The 19,055-nt window shown below is 40.8% G+C and overlaps 1 protein-coding gene across 3 annotated transcripts in view; it reads left to right on the top strand.

Annotated features, from left to right (window-relative positions):
- stk39 (serine threonine kinase 39) overlaps positions 1 to 19,055 on the top strand; it is a 74,191-nt gene that overhangs the window by 29,553 nt on the left and 25,583 nt on the right. For all 3 annotated transcript variants that reach the window (XM_061971678.1, XM_061971677.2, XM_061971680.1), the window contains 3 exons: positions 4,489 to 4,611; positions 7,825 to 7,854; positions 8,315 to 8,371. In XM_061971678.1, the coding sequence (XP_061827662.1) occupies positions 4,489 to 4,611; positions 7,825 to 7,854; positions 8,315 to 8,371 (210 nt within the window). The remainder of the gene's footprint in view (positions 1 to 4,488; positions 4,612 to 7,824; positions 7,855 to 8,314; positions 8,372 to 19,055) is intronic.

Here is a 19,055-nt window from a genome sequence, read left to right as displayed (position 1 = left end):
TCAGGAAAACAAACGTCATAGGGGTCTACGCAAGAGGCAGAATTGTCCTAGAAGTCCTTACTTACAGGACCTAACGTGATAAAATTAAAAGAGTAAATGTGTTTGTGAGAGTGCCACATTTTTCACTAACAGGAGTGAAATGCAGGAAGTAAGAGTGGTACATGTTGGAGAGTACTATTATGACAGTCCTGTCTTTTATTATTCATATCAATCTCACAGCTTTAAAAATACAGTTGGTATGGTACAATGCATTTTATACAACTATTTGTGCATGTGAGTGGAATAACCAGCAGAGGGTAGCCTTTCACCAATTTATCATGATGAGTAGGGAAACTGGCAAGGCTGTCTTACATTTAGGTTGTCAAGACTGGGACTTTGGCTTGGTTTGTTCTCCCGTGGTGCAAATGAGCATTTGGACCAGACATGGCGTGAAGGTGAAGACATTATTTATTTTAAACTATCAAAAAAGGAATAAACAAAAAGCGCGCACAGTGGCGGAGAATAAAACTAGACTTTAAACACAAAACTTGCACATTGGCAGAAACTATGAACAATTAAACAAAACACTAACTGTGGCTTAACAAACAAAAACTTACTTGGCATGGAACCGGCATGAAAAAAAAGAGTAGCAAGGGTCATCAGGGTGTGGAGAGTTTGCAGGAGCATAAATGTGGTGAGGTATGGGGTGCGAGGTCGTCAGGCTGAACAACAGAAAATGAATTAACTTAAATACTATGGACATGATTAACGAAAACAGGTGCGTGACTCAAGACGTGAAACAGGTGCGTGACGTGACAGGTGAAAACTAATGGTTGCTATGGTGACCAGACAAGGGAGTGAAAAGACAGAAACTAAACAAAACATGACTTAAAACAAAACATGATAATACAGACATGACAGAGCCCCTCCCTTAAGGACAGATACCAGATGTCCAAGAAAAAACTTAACAAAAGTCATGGGAGGGCGGGAGGGGGACAAGGCGGTGGGTCGCCAGCCCAAGTGGCCCCGAATCCACCGAGGCAAAGTCAAGTGGCGGCGGCGAGTGGAACGCCGCTGCAGCAGGCGAGGCGGACGCCCAGGGATTGGCCACATTCGTGGCCGACTGGGAGGTGGGCGCACTTGGCGTGGCGGGCGACCAGGTAGCGGCCATATCCGTAGCCGACGAGGAGGCAGGCGCGTCGTCAACTTGGCAGGCGTGACAGCTCGGCGTGGCAAGTCAGGCGGCGAAGCTCGGCGTGACGCGTCCAGCGGCGAAGCTCGGCGTGGGTCTTGGTCTTGGTGTGGGTCTTGGCATGGCGGGTCTTGGTCTTGGCATGGCGAGTCTTGGTCTTGGCATGGCGAGTCTTGGTCTTGGCATGGCGAGTCTTGGTCTTGGCATGGCGAGTCTTGGTCTTGGCATGGCGAGTCTTGGTCTTGGCATGGCGAGTCTTGGTCTTGGCATGGCGAGTCTTGGTCTTGGCATGGCGTGTCTTGGTCTTGGCATGGCGTGTCTTGGTCTTGGCATGGCGTGTCTTGGTCTTGGCATGGCGTGTCTTGGTCTTGGCATGGCGTGTCTTGGTCTTGGCATGGCGTGTCTTGGTCTTGGCATGGCGTGTCTTGGTCTTGGCATGGCGTGTCTTGGTCTTGGCATGGCGTGTCTTGGTCTTGGCATGGCGTGTCTTGGTCTTGGTCTTGGCTTGGCGGGTCTTGGTCTTGGTCTTGGTTTGGCGGGTCTTGGTCTTGGTTTGGCGGGTCTTGGTCTTGGTTTGGCGGGTCTTGGTCTTGGTTTGGCGGGTCTTGGTCTTGGCATGGCGGGTCTTGGTCTTGGCATGGCGGGTCTTGGTCTTGGCATGGCGGGTCTTGGTCTTGGTCTTGGCATGGCGGGTCTTGGTCTTGGCATGGCGGGTCTTGGCGTCGTGAAGCTGCGACTGGCGGCACTTGGCGTCGTGGAGCTGCGACTGGCGGCACTTGGCGTCGTGGAGCTGCGACTGGCGGCACTTGGCGTCGTGGAGCTGCGACTGGCGGCACTTGGCGTCGTGGAGCTGCGACTGGCGGCACTTGGCGTCGTGGAGCTGCGACTGGCGGCACTTGGCGTCGTGGAGCTGCGACTGGCGGCACTTGGCGTGGAGGGTCTTGGCGTGGAGGGTCTTGGTCTTGGGCTTGGCGTGGAGGGTCTTGGTCTTGGACTTGTTGAGCTGGTACCGGAGCTTGGCGTCGTGGAGCTGGTACCGGAGCTTGGCGTCGTGGAGCTGGTACCGGAGCTTGGCGCCGTGGAGCTGGTACCGGAGCTTGGCGTCGTGGAGCTACTGGTGCAGGTGGAGGTGGTCTAGCTGGGGGTTGCGGCTTGGCATGGCGAAGCTGAGTCACCCCACCTGTACAGTTCCCAGCCCTAGCCCCCCCCTCAAGGAGCGGATACCAGACGCGCTCCCCGTGGTCTGGAACCGTTTTTAGGGGTGGGTGGAGGGAGGTCAGGAGGGGGGCAGAATCCTCCCCACTAAATTGTCCAAAAAATATTTCTTTTGCCCCCACCTGGGGTTGTGTGGGCGGAAAAAAAGAAACATTTTGTGACGGGGACGTGGCTTGAGTCTTGGGGGGCAAGGACAGTCCCAGTGAGCGGGTCTGTGAAAAAATGTTCTGAAAGTGTCTGATTCTGGCAAAAAAGTCCTTTGGTGGTGGCTGATAGACAAAGTTAACATAATTTAAAAAAAAATCTTGGTCTCTGACGTCATCACCAGTGGGTGGGGTGACGTCATGACAAGGTGGCGGCGTGATGTCATCTGCGGGAAAACTTTTTTGCTGACGACATCTGTCAAGACTGGGACTTTGGCTTGGTTTGTTCTCCCGTGGTGCAAATGAGCATTTGGACCAGACATGGCGTGAAGGTGAAGACATTATTTATTTTAAACTATCAAAAAAGGAATAAACAAAAAGCGCGCACAGTGGCGGAGAATAAAACTAGACTTTAAACACAAAACTTGCACATTGGCAGAAACTATGAACAATTAAACAAAACACTAACTGTGGCTTAACAAACAAAAACTTACTTGGCATGGAACCGGCATGAAAAAAAAGAGTAGCAAGGGTCATCAGGGTGTGGAGAGTGTGCAGGAGCATAAATGTGGTGAGGTATGGGGTGCGAGGTCGTCAGGCTGAACAACAGAAAATTAATTAACTTAAATACTATGGACATGATTAACGAAAACAGGTGCGTGACTCAAGACGTGAAACAGGTGCGTGACGTGACAGGTGAAAACTAATGGTTGCTATGGTGACCAGACAAGGGAGTGAAAAGACAGAAACTAAACAAAACATGACTTAAAACAAAACATGATAATACAGACATGACATAGGTAACCTTAATTTGTCTACAAATATGATATAATACTGAGTCTTCTGCTTCAGGTTCTATTTACTCCCTGCAGAAACTCATAGCTTTGTATTTCATTCTTGGATGAAAAAGTTTATTAATTACTATTTATCTATTTACTTATTTAGCTGAACTGCACAGTGCCTATAGTGCTATTTTTATGATGCTATTTGGTCAGGGCGAGGCCACTGAGCGTGTCCGTCTGTCTGTTTCGCTCAAGAAGCCTGAGTCTCGGTTCTATGTCAGATTTGGAATCTAAAGCTGACATTACCAAAGGGGTAGTGCCTCTTTAACTTTGTGGCTGCCTAAAGCCAGTGCTAGTCGCTTACTGCTGCCTTGTAACACTGTTGTGCTCTCATAACTGACTGTAGCTCACATTGCTTTATGAGCCAACTGCTGCTTGCATAACGTAGCCAATACTTCATCTGCTTTCTTGTATTATGTTATGTAGTGGTAGAATTTATATCGCACTGGCACTTTATAGACCCAAGTTGAATATTGGATATTGGTTTCATATTGCCCTCCTTGTGATTTATTGAGTTTATTCCTGCACAGTGCTTCATTCATTGTGTGCTTTGTCTACTCAACTGACACACTTTATCACTTGATATGCAAATACCAATCTTGTTAATGTAACTAATGTACAATTAAACATTTTGATTAAAATATTTGCCTTTTAGCAGATAACAGTCAAATTGACTTAGTGCCATCTGGTACATTTACAATCCAATGGAATCCAATACAAGAGCACCATCTTAGATCATAAGATTCTAATGCTAATGAACATAATTAAAAATAATTGAGTTACACATTTTTTAGCTTTTATGTCAAACGTTCCAATAGTTTGTTTACTCTCCATACTTCTATTTGTATAATAATAATAATAATAATAATAATGGATTAGATTTATATAGCGCTTTTCTAGACACTCAAAGCACTTCACAGAGAAGTGAGAAGCCAGCATTCATGTATAAAACAAAATTTAAAGCATTTTGCATTTGCCTTTAAATAGTTATATTACTTTCTTGATGGCTATGATCTGTAAAAAATGATCAACTACAGGCACATGTGTCCAAAAAATATCATTACTAAATCATTCTCAAGTCATTAAAAAGAATTGTGCTGGCTTGGTCCTGGTGCAGGTGAGGCGGGTCCCAGGCTCCAGTGGCCACCTGCACAAGACGGAGGACGGAGACTGGGAATGGAGCGATGACGAGCTGGAGGAGGGCAGTGAGGAAGGCAAGGCGGCGGTGAACCAGGGCAGGGTAGGCCAGACTTCATTTACAGCTTACATATGATGTCTGTTTTGGTGATTAAACTTGTATGCAGTGAGATATGACACCAGCATCCATTTGTAATTTTAAATCAAGCAGCAAATTGGAAACACGATCTCCCAGTTTGTAAATTCCTGCCATGGTCGAGCATTTGACGTTTCCAAAAGCAGTGACAATGATTTAGGAAATACAGGTAAAGTTTCATCCTGATCTAAAATAATGAAATTTGATCAAATCTGATGAGATCTGCAATGGAAGTAATTGAAAAAGTGAAATAGGATTTACTGCCAGATGAGCAGTCTGTATCCAATCCATCTGAAACTTGTTTAAAGCTTCACACATTGCAAGCAGTTCAAATTGAGTAAGATGTTCTCATTATATGGTATACATTTAAAACTAAATGATTTAGGGCTACACCTAACGATGAATTCTTAAATCGATTACTCAATAATTTTTTCAACTCATCAAATCTGTAAATTTTATTGACCTGTTTTTACTGTAGTGTTGCAACACATTTTACGAATGAATTCCTCCCAAAATACAGCACCAGTTTAAGTGTGTATAGAAAGGCATGTGGTTTTGTCAGCAATATAAAAGTCAATTACTTACAGAGCTGCTTTACTTCCTCCGCCATGCTGGAGATCAGTCTTGTATGCTGCCTTTTTAAGTGCAGCAGTTTACACAGCAACGTCTTGTTCTTTTTTCTATGACCTTTTTTTTCAATCACAAGGCTTATTTTCCACATTTGTGTCTTATTTAACGTGCGTGGCTATCTGTCTTTGACGCCTCTATGCAAGGCGCCCGTCGATCATCAATGACTTTGACCAAGTTGACAAATTGCCCCAGGTCTAAAATGATTTAAAGACAGAACATTCCCCCATCACAAAGAAAGTTCCTCACATATTTAAGAATGGGTACCGTTCACTTTTGAACCGATTCAGTACCTGTGTATGGTACTGATTTTTAGTACTTTTGTGTGTGTTCATGAATCTTAATTGATGGATAAGAAAATGCTTTTTTTTTTTTTAATGAAACATTTAAAACGAGCTGATTATGATTACTGTGCTGTCCAATTGTTGTTTCTTGTTTTCCTTCTACATTTGAGTCTCATTTACATTGCAGTTGCACTTCCAAGACATTAGTTAGCAGCACTGATCAGGCTATCTCAGAGTCATGCATAAAGAGAGTATGGCCAACTAAACAACAGGCTACCAAGGTTTTGTGCAACTGTGCCTGGATGCATGCAATTGCTGTCTTTTCCACGTTAGTTTTCCTGACGAAATAAACCAAAATTTTTTATCTACAGTATATATTGTACTAAACATACTCCAGCTCATAAACTTACAATAAAACATTTTGTCAAAGTGTAATTTTGCGGCCGTATTTGACGCACTCTGCTGCTGCATTTATGCAATGTTTTGTGACCAGCAGGCACTCTTCACACGCACCCGACGACGCAAGAAATGTAAAAAAACCCCCCCAAAAAAACAGAACAACCGAAAAAAATGACTTATTACCCTCATCTTGCTCAATGTTGGTAGTAGTCATGGCGCCCTGTAGTCAGGTGACTATATTTTGGACATTCAGGAGATCACCTGAAACTGAGTTGGCCATACTCTCTTCATACACAACTCTGGGCTATCTACAGTATGTCGTCTAACTCTGAGCTAGCTTTTTCCATGAAGCTGAATGTGTTATGTTGAGCCCTACATGTTTATACTGAAAGTCGTGTGCTTATTACACACCACCTGTTTGATTGTACCATTCATCTTAGTTAGAGCTTTCATTACTGAATTTGGAGGTGTTGTAATCACCATCTAAAATTGCTAATGCTCTTAGTAGCCTGACTTTTGTAAATCCATTGTAAATTAACATTAAGCTAGCACATTTGGAAGAGTAGAGCCTTACTTTACATTTGAGGGTTTTCTACCGAGCATACTTGCTTTGTTGGTGTTGTTGATGTTATTGCAACATTACTTAAAGGGAGTTTGGCTGAGTGATTGTTTCCTTTAGCCCGTGTTTAGTCTGCAACCAGATGTGACGTTATGCACAACAAAGGTATTGAAATATGGCACCGTGATTTTATGTGAATCGATACCTGGTAGTACCGACAGAATTCGGTCGGTGCCTATAAAAGTATCGAATTCGGTACACTTCCCTACATATAATTAATTCATCCCTTTTTTTTTTTGTCCATTTAGGCAAATCATATTGTTGATGTAAATGCACATATCTGCTGTACAGATGTATTTACTTTACAAAAGAGAAGTGTAGGATACTTTTTGTCTTACTTGTATTTGACTTTATTAAATAGATTTATTTAATCACTAATCATCCATCCATCCATCCATTTTCTACCGCTTGTCCCTTTTGGGGTCGCGGGGGGTTGCTGGAGCCTATCTCAGCTGCATTCGGGCGGTAGGCGTGGTACACCCTGGAGAATTCGCCACCTCATCGCAGGGCCAACACAGATAGACAGACAACATTCACACTCACATTCACACACTAGGGCCAATTTAGTGTTGCCAATCAACTTATCCCCAGGTGCATGTCTTTGGAGGTGGGAGGAAGCCGGAGTACTCGGAGGGAACACACGCAATCACGGGGAGAACATGCAAACTCCACACAGAAAGATTCCGAGCCCGGGATTGAACTCAGGACTACTCAGGACCTTCGTATTGTGAGGCAGATGCATAACCCCTGTTCCACCGTGCTGCCCACTAATAATAAACCAACTAACAAAATCCATGCAGACCAAAACCACAACCGCCTTGGTAAATGTAAATAGTGGATGTTTCCCCCTCTGAAAAGTGACCACACACACAATACAATTCCCATTATGTACCTTGCTTACATGCATACAGGAAAAAGGTTAACATACAGCAACGCCAATGTTCTGTTGCATACAAGGAGTGTATGCACTGCCCCTATATATAGCCTTTCATTTACTCCGAAATCAGATTCATGCAGACTAATTATCCCACGATCGGAATACAAGAATAATCTCCTCCTAAATATGCCCAACATATGATATTTGCAATGAAAATGCACAGTATGTATTTATATTTTTAAAGATGGTGACATGTAGTGCGCACATGCCAGCTCGCCTGTGTGATTGTTGCATGATTTGCATTTTGTTGGTTTGACTCCATTTAAATGGCATTAAGAAACTGTGGAATGTTTTTGCTTCTTTGTTCTCTGCAGTCTCGGCGGGTCAAGGAGGAGACCAAAGATGTGAGTTTGGTCCCTTTTTTTTTTCTTTAAACATGCAAATGTATTGTGGTGAAAAGATGACATGGTTAGGATTGTTTTGCTTATCTGTCTCACTGTGTTGAGGTGACAACTTGTCCAGGCCAGGTGTACCCTGCTCTCCGCCTGGGTGCAGCTGGGATAGGCTCCAGCCCCCCCGCAATTCCGAAAGGGACAAGCAGTACACAATGGATGGATGGATAGTCTCCCTATTAATTCTGCTCTATTGCAACACTTGGAAGAAGAGCAGTGTTTTTTTAAATGCAATTACTGGGCTAGGACTTTGATGAAGACTGTAGAGCTCCTGTTGAAATCTAATAAGCATATCGCTCTTCCTTGATTGTTGCCAATCGACTTTTTTAGTGTGAAGCTGAATCCTGACTTGATTGCCACCCAGGATGTAATAACATTTTCACAGTTCTCTCTCTTGTTTTGTCACTTGCAGGATGAGGAGAATATCAACTGTGTTCCTATTGATGGGTTATCCATCCAGCATCCCCAGGTGAAAAATGCCACTAAAGCACTCATTTGTTGTGGGTCAATGACCTTGACTGCACATTTATTGTCTGAGCTTGCATTTGTGTATATATGTATCTCCTGGAGGGATGCACTAAGCTATAATAAGTCCGTCTGCCTGCCTGTGAAAACTCACTTCTAGTATAACCCATTTTCAACTGCGTTTGTCATTTTAGAAATGATCCAGAACAGTTTTGGTTGGTGTCTTGTGCCCCTGATAGGCATCCGCCATTTCCTACCTCAATACTTGCGTTTGAGCTGTGCAAAGAGCCCATTTATGCTGTACTGCTACAGTCTTACTGTTTTGGTTTTTATTGTGGCGTGTATTTGTCAAATTACAGCGTTTTGTGGTCACTGCCACTATCCTCGCTTTGATAAAACACTCAATCTGTGTAAAAAAATGCAATACTCTATCTTGGATCATGAGACAAAATATCAATATAAGTAATAATTACCAATATACATAATGTATTTCTTCATATATTAAATCAGACACACTCAGAGTGTTAATAATAACATGTATATTTTTATTTGTAAGCAATTTTTCCCCAAATAATTTCTTCTGTTCAAGGTCACAAACGAGAGCCTATTCCAGTTATACTGTACACCCTAAGCTGGTTACCATTCAATTACAGAGCATTATGATTCACTGAACTTTATTGTCACACAAGCACACATGGGATGTCACTAAATTTAGTCCCCGAGGTCCTAGATTTAGCCACAAGAACAATAGTATGTACGGTACATGATAATGTAAAAATAATGTGACAAAGAGTAGGGAATAAATAGCAAAGGTTAGTTTATATCAGGGGTCGGGAACCTTTTTGGCTGAGAGAGCCATGAAAGCCAAATATTTTAAAATGTATTTCCGTGAGAGCCATTTAATATTTTTTAACACTGAAAACAACTAATTGCGTGCATTTTTAAGTAAGACCAACATTTTTGGAATATAATAAGTCTCTTATTCTTTTTAATAACATTGTTATTCTGAAGCTAACCAATAATAAATAAAATACTTCTTACCATTAATTCGACTTCTTGAACAGGTGCGATAGAAAACGGATGGATGGATTAAAATGTATGAGAATTGGTTATAATTTGAACGTTGTTCTTAACACTGTGATTACCAGCGGAATTATTAATTACTTATCGTGTTAAGCAATGTCTGCTAAGATTTATCTAAGAGCCAGATGCAGTCATCAAAAGAGCCACAGATATTGGGTTTCACTATGTAAAGCGCTTTGAGTCACTAGAGAAAAGCGCTATATAAATACAATTCACTTCACTTCACTTCACATCTGGCTCTAGAGCCATATGTTCCCTACCCCTGGTTTATATGAATGCATTGAAAATAGAAGAAAATACAAGTTAAAAGGTTTAAGTATAATCTTGCTCTGCAAGTAGAATGTAAAAACATTGACAGCAATGATTGATAACTATTTCAAATAATCAACAGTATTATATATTTTGTCACACTTGTTCCGCTTCTAATGCGGCTTCACCGCATCGCAGATTATTTTCAGAATTGTTTTGTATTTTTAAGCATATTCTACAACATGTTTGCCCACCTTTAAGCATTGTCAAGCATATAACGGGTTAAAGGAACTATTAATAATAATCCTACAGTAGTATTAGCCACTAGATGAGACCAAACAAATCAGATCATGCTGTTCAGTATTGTGACCACTGATTGACTCAGGCAGTATTTCTATATTGGCTTACAAGAGTTTAAATGGGACTAAAGGCTGTTATTGCATGTCTAAATGGCACTTTAATTAAAAGAAAAGTATTTAAATCGTTGTAAAGTGTTTTTTATGCTCTAGCTATGAAATATATTTGATTTATAATTGATCATTCCTACTTCGCGGGAATTCATTTATAGCGCTTATGTCCAGAACCAATTAACAGTGATAAACAAGGGGCGACTGTAATGACATTCTTCTTCATACTGCATTAATATATGCTCATTTTAAACTTTCATGCAGAGAGGGAAATCACAACTAAGTCAAATGACCAAAAGTGTATTCATTAAACAGTTAAGCAGTGGCACAAACATTCATGTAATTTCCAAAACAGAAAGTGCAAGATTGTCAGAGACATTTTAAAACAAGCTATTTTGTGCATGATGTCATTAAGATGACATGTCAAAACAACACTAAATTAAAGTGTACTTTTTGTACAGAACGCAACTACAATAGTTTAAAACAAATAAAGTGCACTTTTGTGCATGATGTCACACAAGATATTTCAATAACTGTCAAATAAAAATGAGCTGCATCATAGGAAATCAAATAGTGTATGTCCTTCGCTATGTGGTAGGTTCCTGCGGATGTTATCTCCTTCTGTTTACTATTTTTTTCATACGGTATTGATGTGGAAATGGTTGCTTCGGCATTTTGTCTGTGTGGCACCGAACGGAGATATTGACATGCGGAGTTTCAAGTGCTCTTCATTCTCTTTTCAAATGATGCTACAAACTAGCAGTGGTGCTACTTTTTGTAGCAAAGCTTTTGCTGCATACTTGACATATTACGGTTGTCTGTTCAACCTCTTTCCGCTTGAAGCCAAACCACCGGCAGACGATGGACCCCCTGCTGTTTTTCTTGGGAATTCATTCTTCCTTCATTTGTTACCAGATTCGCACCTTCTTTCTCTCGTATTACCACTCGCACCACAGCTAACGTTACCCATGCCGCTACCTCTCTGCTCAGCGAGGGCGTATATGTATGTGACGTATGTAAGAAGGTGCACTTGTTTTATGTCTCTGTGAGGAGAGACAAGAAAGAGTGATAAAGGCCTGTAGTGTAATGCCCACAGCTAAAAGCAACTGCGTGAGAACATATACTCCAATATCACCATATAGTCATTTTCTATATCACACAGAGACAAACCCGCGATATATCGAGTATATTCCATATATCGCCCAGCCCCACATCAATGGTCTTTTGCTTGTTAGTGTTTAATAATAATGTTCATGGGTGTCTACAGATGTGCTCCTAAATCCAGGTCTTATTGTTCAGTAATGCCTTGATACAGGGTAGTGTTGATATTTAATGTTGAGGTTTTAGTTTCTGTCAGACTCAATTATTGTTGTCATTGTTGTCGAAGCCGTGTCAACTTTGATATTTGTCCAGATTTGGACCTCCATTCAGTTTGATGTAGATTTTACAGTTGGCGTTCCAAGTTCCCTGAATTTTTCACTGCTTCCTCACGTTGCGTGATTTCTTGGCGTTTTCACAATTAAACCTGGTGTATACTCTCACGTCACGTAGTTTGCGTAGGCGACGCAGACGTCCCCCATCCCGCGTGTACCTCCCAAAAATCTTAACGCTGAACGCAGAGCTGTTATTGGTCAGTTTTTGCCAAGGAGGGTCCCAGAACACAGGCGAGCAGACTTTGTGCTTAAAATGCACATATTATTGTATGAAATGAAACAACAGTGATTAAACATTTGCATGACAACTGATATTGTGTCCTTAATACCTCAGTGCGCTCTAAAAGTGTTTACTGTATGTGTCGTTTTTCAGCATATTGTGTTGTTGTTGTGCCCAGAAGAAGTCACAAAGTATGACACTCTTTGTAACTTTTATTGTCAATCTTGGGCTTACAGGTTCAATTCAGACACACATTCTTTCTCATGCGCACACGTCTTTTTCTCTCACACTTCTCATTCTCGTCAATAATCTTTCAGGCACGGTATACTTAGAAACGCAAGCTATGCGACGCTAGAGTATATTCCAGCCTTTATGTTTTGTGAGGTGCACATTTGTACCCTTCAGCTTTTTTTCCTGTTTCAGTTTAGTGAGTTTCACGAGGATGACCACACAGGTGTTGTTTCGTCCATTCAGTGGGATGCATGTATCCATGGTATTAATGATGACGTCAAGTTCCTTTTAATTGCAGAAAGTTTAGCAGGTGTTGCTCTGCTGAGGCGACATCCATTTAAACCTGTTCTCCTCTATTATCCAGGGATCTTGCATAGAATCTTGATTTAATTCGGTGCCCTGTCACAATGATATCATTTGTTTGTTTATCCTTATACATTTCATGTGTATTCTTCTAAATTATGTTATCTTTTTGCAGAACTTTCAGTTCTTGATGCACTGCAGTATTTCCCTCTTGGAGAATCTTTACCTCTTGTCGCATTTTTGTTTTCTCTTCTAAGAGATTCATCACAATCTCCCTAAAGGAGAACTGCACTTTTTTTTAATTTTTGCGTTCACAATCATTTTGAGAGACATGACGATGGAGGGTTTTTTTTTATTTTTTAAATGCGATCAAAAGTCTGCTTACAATGGAGACTGTGGGAGCCGCTCTATTCCAACTATAAAGCCTTTAAAAAAACATCCAATCACCTCCAATAAGGTTTTATATACATGATGTAAGTATATAGACCCTTTCCAAAAAAATGTAATATCATGGAAAAGGGTATTTATTTCCATAATTCCATTCAAAACATTAAACTTCCATAGAGTATAGATTCAGGGCCCACAACCTAAACGATTTCAAGTATTTAGTTGTTTAATTGTACATAATTTGGGCTTCTAGCTCATAAAACCCACGAAAACAGGATTTCCAAAAATTTGAATACTGTGAGGAAATCCCCATATACTTCTCAGTTTTTGCAAAAAAAAAAAAGAAATCTAAATATGTTACTTTCAAATTGATACGTTATTCTTCAATACTTTGTAGGGAATCTTTTTGCCTTAACCATTGCCTCCATGTGCTGTGGCATTGAGAGTTATGGAACCCCAGATTTCCTTGATGCTCACTGTCGGCTCTCGTTTTTGGGTCTGGTGCCCCTCATTTCGTCTTGATAATACCCCATAGATTCTCAATGGGGTTTAGGTCCGGTGAGTTGGCTGGCCAGTCAAGCACTGTGATGGCATGGGCTTCAAACCAGGTTTTGGTGCTTCTGGCGGTATGAGCAGAGGCCAGGTCCTGCTGCAAGATGAAATCTCCATCTCCATACAGATCCTCAGCAGAAGGAATCAAGAAAGCAGAGTTTACCAAAACCTGCACTGGACATTGCACCTCAGATCATGACGGACTTTGGATATTTCACACTGGTCTTCAAACAGCTTGGGTTATGTTCCTCACCCGTCCTCCTCCAAACCCTTGGAGCTATATTGCCAAACGAAAAGCACACTTTACTTAAATCGAGAAAGAGGACCTTGGACCACTGGCCAGCAGGCCAGTCCTCCTCCTCTTTGGCCCAGTTGAAACGCTTCCTACGTTGGCTCAGGCTCAGAAGCGGTTTGACTCGAGGAACCTGACAGTTGTAGCCCATCTCCCGGATGCATCTGAATGTGGTGGTTTTTGAAGCTGTGACTCCCGCCTAATTCCACTCTTTCTGGATCTCTGCCAGTTTCATGAATCTTCTGTTTGATAATCCGCAGAAACCCATGGTCATCCGTTCTCCTGGTGGATCTTCTCCTGCCACGTTTCAGTTTAAAACATGCAAGCTCTGTAAAATTTGGGCTGTTTTTTTTTAAATCCTGGTTTTGTGAGCTGGAGGCCCAAATTGTGTACAAATAAACAACTAAATACTTGAAATCGTTTAAACTGTGGGCCCTAAATCTATATTCTATGGAAGTTTAACATTTTGAATAGAATTATGGAAATACCGTATATTACCAAGTAGTAGCCCGGGCGTTTATTTCACAAAATCGATTTTGGAGACAGGCGTTTAAAAGAAGCAGGCGGTTATTTGCAGAAGGCTTTTATTTATTTTTGCACCAGCCTGCACCAGGCCATTATTTGGTTACAATGGTTACTGTCCAGTATTTTTTTTTCGTACGAAAAACTTTAAATGTAAAAGCTATTGTAAACATACAAACAAAAAAACAAGAGATCAACATGAGGTAGGCTATCAAAAGACAAGAGATCAACAAGGCCTCAACATGGCAGTAGTGCAACAATTGTCAAATAAAATACCAATACTAAAAATAAATAAACTTTTTAAATAAAGCAGCCTACCGGGAAAAATAAAATTATGGTACCAAGTACTCAAGTATAAAACCCACCATCAAAACAGAACAATAATACTGTCACTTAAATAAAATAAAGGCTACAGTACTCCAAGTTTTAAATAAAGCAGCATACAGGAAAAATCAAATTATGGTACCAAGTACTCTATAAAACCATCAAAACAACAATACTGCAGCAAACGCAACCCCAGTAGCATTTTAATCAAAATTATGCAAATAACAGCCCATGGACGGCTATTTGGACATAGGCGGTTATTAGGAAGAGGCGGTTAATTCACAAAATGGGGTCAGACCCCGGGCGGCTATTAGGACATGGGCGGTTATTTGCCCAAGGGCGTTAATTTGGTAATATACGGTAAATAAACTTTTCCATGATATTCTAATTTTTTGGAAATGGTCTGTATATGTCAGTGTTTTTCAACCACGGTGCCGCGGCACACGAGTGTGCCATGAGATACAGTCTGATGTGCCGTGGGAGATTATGTCATTTCACCTATTTGGGCTAAAAATATTTTTTGCAAACCAGTAATTATAGTCTGCAAATAATGTGTTGTTGTTGAGTGTCTGTGCTGTCTAGAGCTTGGCAGAGTAACCGTGTAATACTCTTCCATATCAGTAGGTGGCAGCCAGTAACTAATTGCTTTGTAGATGTCAGGAACACGTTGTGTGAGACGATGAGGGGTTGTCGTTGTATCTAATGCTTAAACCAAAAATAAACAAAAGGTGAGTGCCCCTAAGAAAAGGCATTGAAGCTTAGGGAAGGCTATGCAGAACGAAACTACAACCTAACTGGCTACAAAGTCAACAAAAACAGAATGCTGGACGACAGCAAATACTTACCGTGGAGCAAAGATGGCGTCCCAAAGTACATCCAAACATGACATGACAATCAACAATGTCCCTGCATAGGATAGCGACAGTTTAAATATTCTTGATTGCTAAAACAAAGCAGGTGTGGGGAATAGCGCTCAAAGGAAGACATGGAACTGCTACAGGAAAATACCAACAAAACAGAAAAAGCCACCAAAATAGGAGCGCAAGACAAGAACTAAAACACAACACACAGGAAAAGAGCAAAAAAAGTCCAAATAAGTCAGGGTGTGATGTGACAGGTGGTGACAGTACACCTACTTTGAGACAAGACCTATACTGATGCATGCTTGGTTATGCTTTAAAGTCATATCCAACAATTGCGACAACAACTTTTTACTGTCAACTGAGTTTAGTTTTTAATGATTTCTGCTGGTGGTGTGCCTCCGCATTTTTTCAATGAAAAAAATGTACCTTGGCTCAAAAAAGGTTGAAAAACACTGGTATATGTAATGTAGTAACAGGCACATTCATAAAAACATTTAATATTTACGTAGTTTGATCATTTTAAGCATATGTGGCACATTAATTAAAAAAATGCATCACGTTTGCTTTTTTTTTCATCACTGATTACTGCTCACTGCAGACTTCATGCGAGCCAACTGAAACAATAACACATAACTTACTGTACAATGTCTGCTCATTAGGATGCCGACTGCTAGGATGTTCATATATTCCTATTTAGACGAAGTATACGGGGTGAAACGTCTTTTCATGTTGTCGTCGCCATTTCCGGGTCCTAAATGGCTGTCAAAGTGTACTGACTTGTCGGAATACGTCCTCAGACTTCTTCTGTCCAGGTGAGATGCGTGATTTATGAGCTACAAAAAACTTCCAGGCAGCAAGGAAGCAGGGAAACACCTTGCCAGTCGATCATGTCGAAATTGTTCCTCATGATCACTGTGCCGCTATACATAGTTTGTCTGCGTTAGCGCATACAATAACAACATCACGAATACTTGGTTACTATCCAAACTAGGAAATGTAAATGGATTATTGTTGGCATTTTTTGAATGGTTTTTTATTGGATTTTATGGGCGAAATAGAGGACCTCCCATTGGCTGCGCTGTTATCAGACTTTTATTTACATTTATTTACAAGTTAGAATACATAAAAAAAAAATTAATCCGTTGTCATGTCTTTCATAATTAATGATTGTGAACGATAGGCATGGTCTAAAAAAAAGTGCACTTCCCCTTACAGATCACAAAGCTGCCTTTTCACGTTTTTATTCTGGCTTTGCAGGCTTGCTTTGTTTTTTTGTCTGCTTCTTGTATCTTCTCTAATCTTGCTCCTGCCACTTCTCCTTCCACATTGTCATCAAGTCTTCATGTCCTGTTTACAGTAGGCTGACCATATTATGAAATCCCAAAAGAGGATATGCGTGCCAAGGCGGGCAGCACGCCAAGGCCGGGACTAGGTGAAAATTTGCCAATGATACTCGACCTTGCTTTATAAATAATATATTTATTTAAATAAATCATTTTTTCTCCTCTGTTGACAGCAGTGTTTTCAAAATGGGGTCCCAGGTACCCCATCAAGTCATAAAAATGGGGTCCCACTAGGGCTTGGCGATATATCGATATACGCGCTATATCGCGGGTTTGCGATATAGAAAATGTGATATTCGAGTATACGTTCTCACACAGTTGCTTTTAGCTGCGGGCATTACACTACAGGCTCTTCCCACTCCTTCTTGTGTCTCCTTCTCACAGACAGCAAGCGCACCTTCTACATACGTCACATACTGTCACGTCATACGTCACATACGTATACGCCCTCGCGGAGCAAAGAGGTAGCGGCATGGGTAACGTTAGCTGTGGTGCGAGTGGTAATACGAGAGAAAGAAGGTGCAAATCTGGTAACAAATGAAAGAAGAATTAATTCCCAAGAAAAACAGCAGGAGGTGCATCGTCTGGCGGTGGTTTGGCTTCATGTGGGAATATGTCGAACAGACAACCGTAATTTGTCAAGTGTGGGACAAAAGCGTTTCTACAAAAAGTAGCATTACTGCTAATATGTCGCATCTTTTGAAAAGTCACCTGCTAGAGAATGAAGAGTGCTTACTCCGCATGTCAACATCTCCGGCCGGTGCCACACCATCAAAATGCCGAGGCAAACATTTCCAGATCAACACCAAAAAGAGTCGACAACAAAAGGAGATAATGTCCGCAGGAACCTTCCACATAGCGAAGGACGAACACTATTTGATTTACTATTATGTAGCTCATTTTTATCTGACACTTATTGAAATAGCTTGTGTGACATCATGTTTTTAAACTATTGTAGTGGCGTTCTGTACAAAAAGTGCACTTTAATATAGTGTTGTTTTGATAAGTCATCTTAGTAAAACCATGCACAAAAGTGCACTAATAGCTTGTTTTAAAATGTCTCTGACAATCTTGCACTTTCTGTTTTGGAAATGACATGAATGTTTGTGCCACTGCTTAATAACAGTTTAAAATACAGTTTTGGTAAATTGACTTAATTGTGATTTCCTTCTCTGCCTGAAAGTTTAAAATGAGCATATATTAATGCAGTATGAAGAAGAATGTTTTAATGTAGACACATAGAATCATCATACTGCTGTGATTATATGCATCAAGTGTTCATTCAAGGCTAAGGCAAAATATTCAGATATATATCGTGTATCGCGATACGGCCTAAAAATATCGAGATATTAAAAAAAGGCCATCGCCCAGCCATAGGTCCCACAGTAAAATTTTGGGGTCCCACTTTTTTGTAAGCGTTTTGAAAAAAAAAAAAAATTAATGTATGCATTATCCTGTTATATCCATCCATCCATTTACCACCGCCTGTCCCTTTTGGGGTCGCAGGGGGTGCCGGAGCCTATCTCAGCTGCATTCGGGCGGAAGGCGGGTACACCCTGGACAAGTCCCCGCCTCATCACAGGGCCAACACAGATAGACAGACAACATTCACACTCACGTTCACACACTAGGGCCAATTTAGTGTTGCCAATCAACCTATCCCCAGGTGCATGTTTTTGGAGGTGGGAGGAAGCCGGAGTACCCGGAGAGAACCCACGCAGTCATAGGGAGAATATGCAAACTCCACACAGAAAGATCCGAGCCCGGGATTGAACCCAGGACTACTCAGGACCTTCGTATTGTGAGGCACATGCACTAACCCTTGTTCCACCGTGCTGCCCCCTGTTATATCTCACATTTTATATTGTGTTTTGGAAAAAGGTTGTCATAAACGTTACTTAATTCATTAAAAAATAATAATAAAAAAAGAAAACAAATGTGTATACATATGTAAATGTATTCAGTTATAAACATTCATTCACTTTCTTCTTTTCTTCATGGATCTAAACTTTACCGCTGCTGGTAGTTTTTTCTATGTTTTTATTTAATAAGTTGTAGCTGTATTTATTTCAGTATAAAAGTGTAAAAAGTGTTTTGCTTCGGTCATGAAATGATAAAAACGGTGTGCCAGGGCATACATACAGTACATTTTATATTTAACGCTTAAATCTCTGGAGTCTACATCAACTTCAGATCTATTCCTCATTTCAAAATGTTTTAGTTTTTTTATTTTGTTTTTTTGTTTGTTTCTTTTCCGCCTTTTTTTGTCAAACAAAACTATGTTTTAAATTGGCAAACACACAAAATATGCAAAGTTGAATATTTGATGTGAAGTAATCGGAACCTTTGATAGGTCAATAATTCATAATAACATTGATTTTGATTCAATATTATGTTTTGAGCAATGACCGTTTGAAAGAAAAAAAAAACAGCTTTGTTTTATTCGTCAACATTGCAACTGTTTCTAAATTACATTTCA

The sequence above is a fragment of the Nerophis lumbriciformis genome, linkage group LG13 (genome assembly GCF_033978685.3).
Source record: "Nerophis lumbriciformis linkage group LG13, RoL_Nlum_v2.1, whole genome shotgun sequence".
Lineage (NCBI taxonomy): Eukaryota > Metazoa > Chordata > Actinopteri > Syngnathiformes > Syngnathidae > Nerophis > Nerophis lumbriciformis.
The sequence above is the reverse complement of the archived record's forward strand: the minus strand, read 5'-3'. Positions and strand labels throughout refer to the sequence as shown.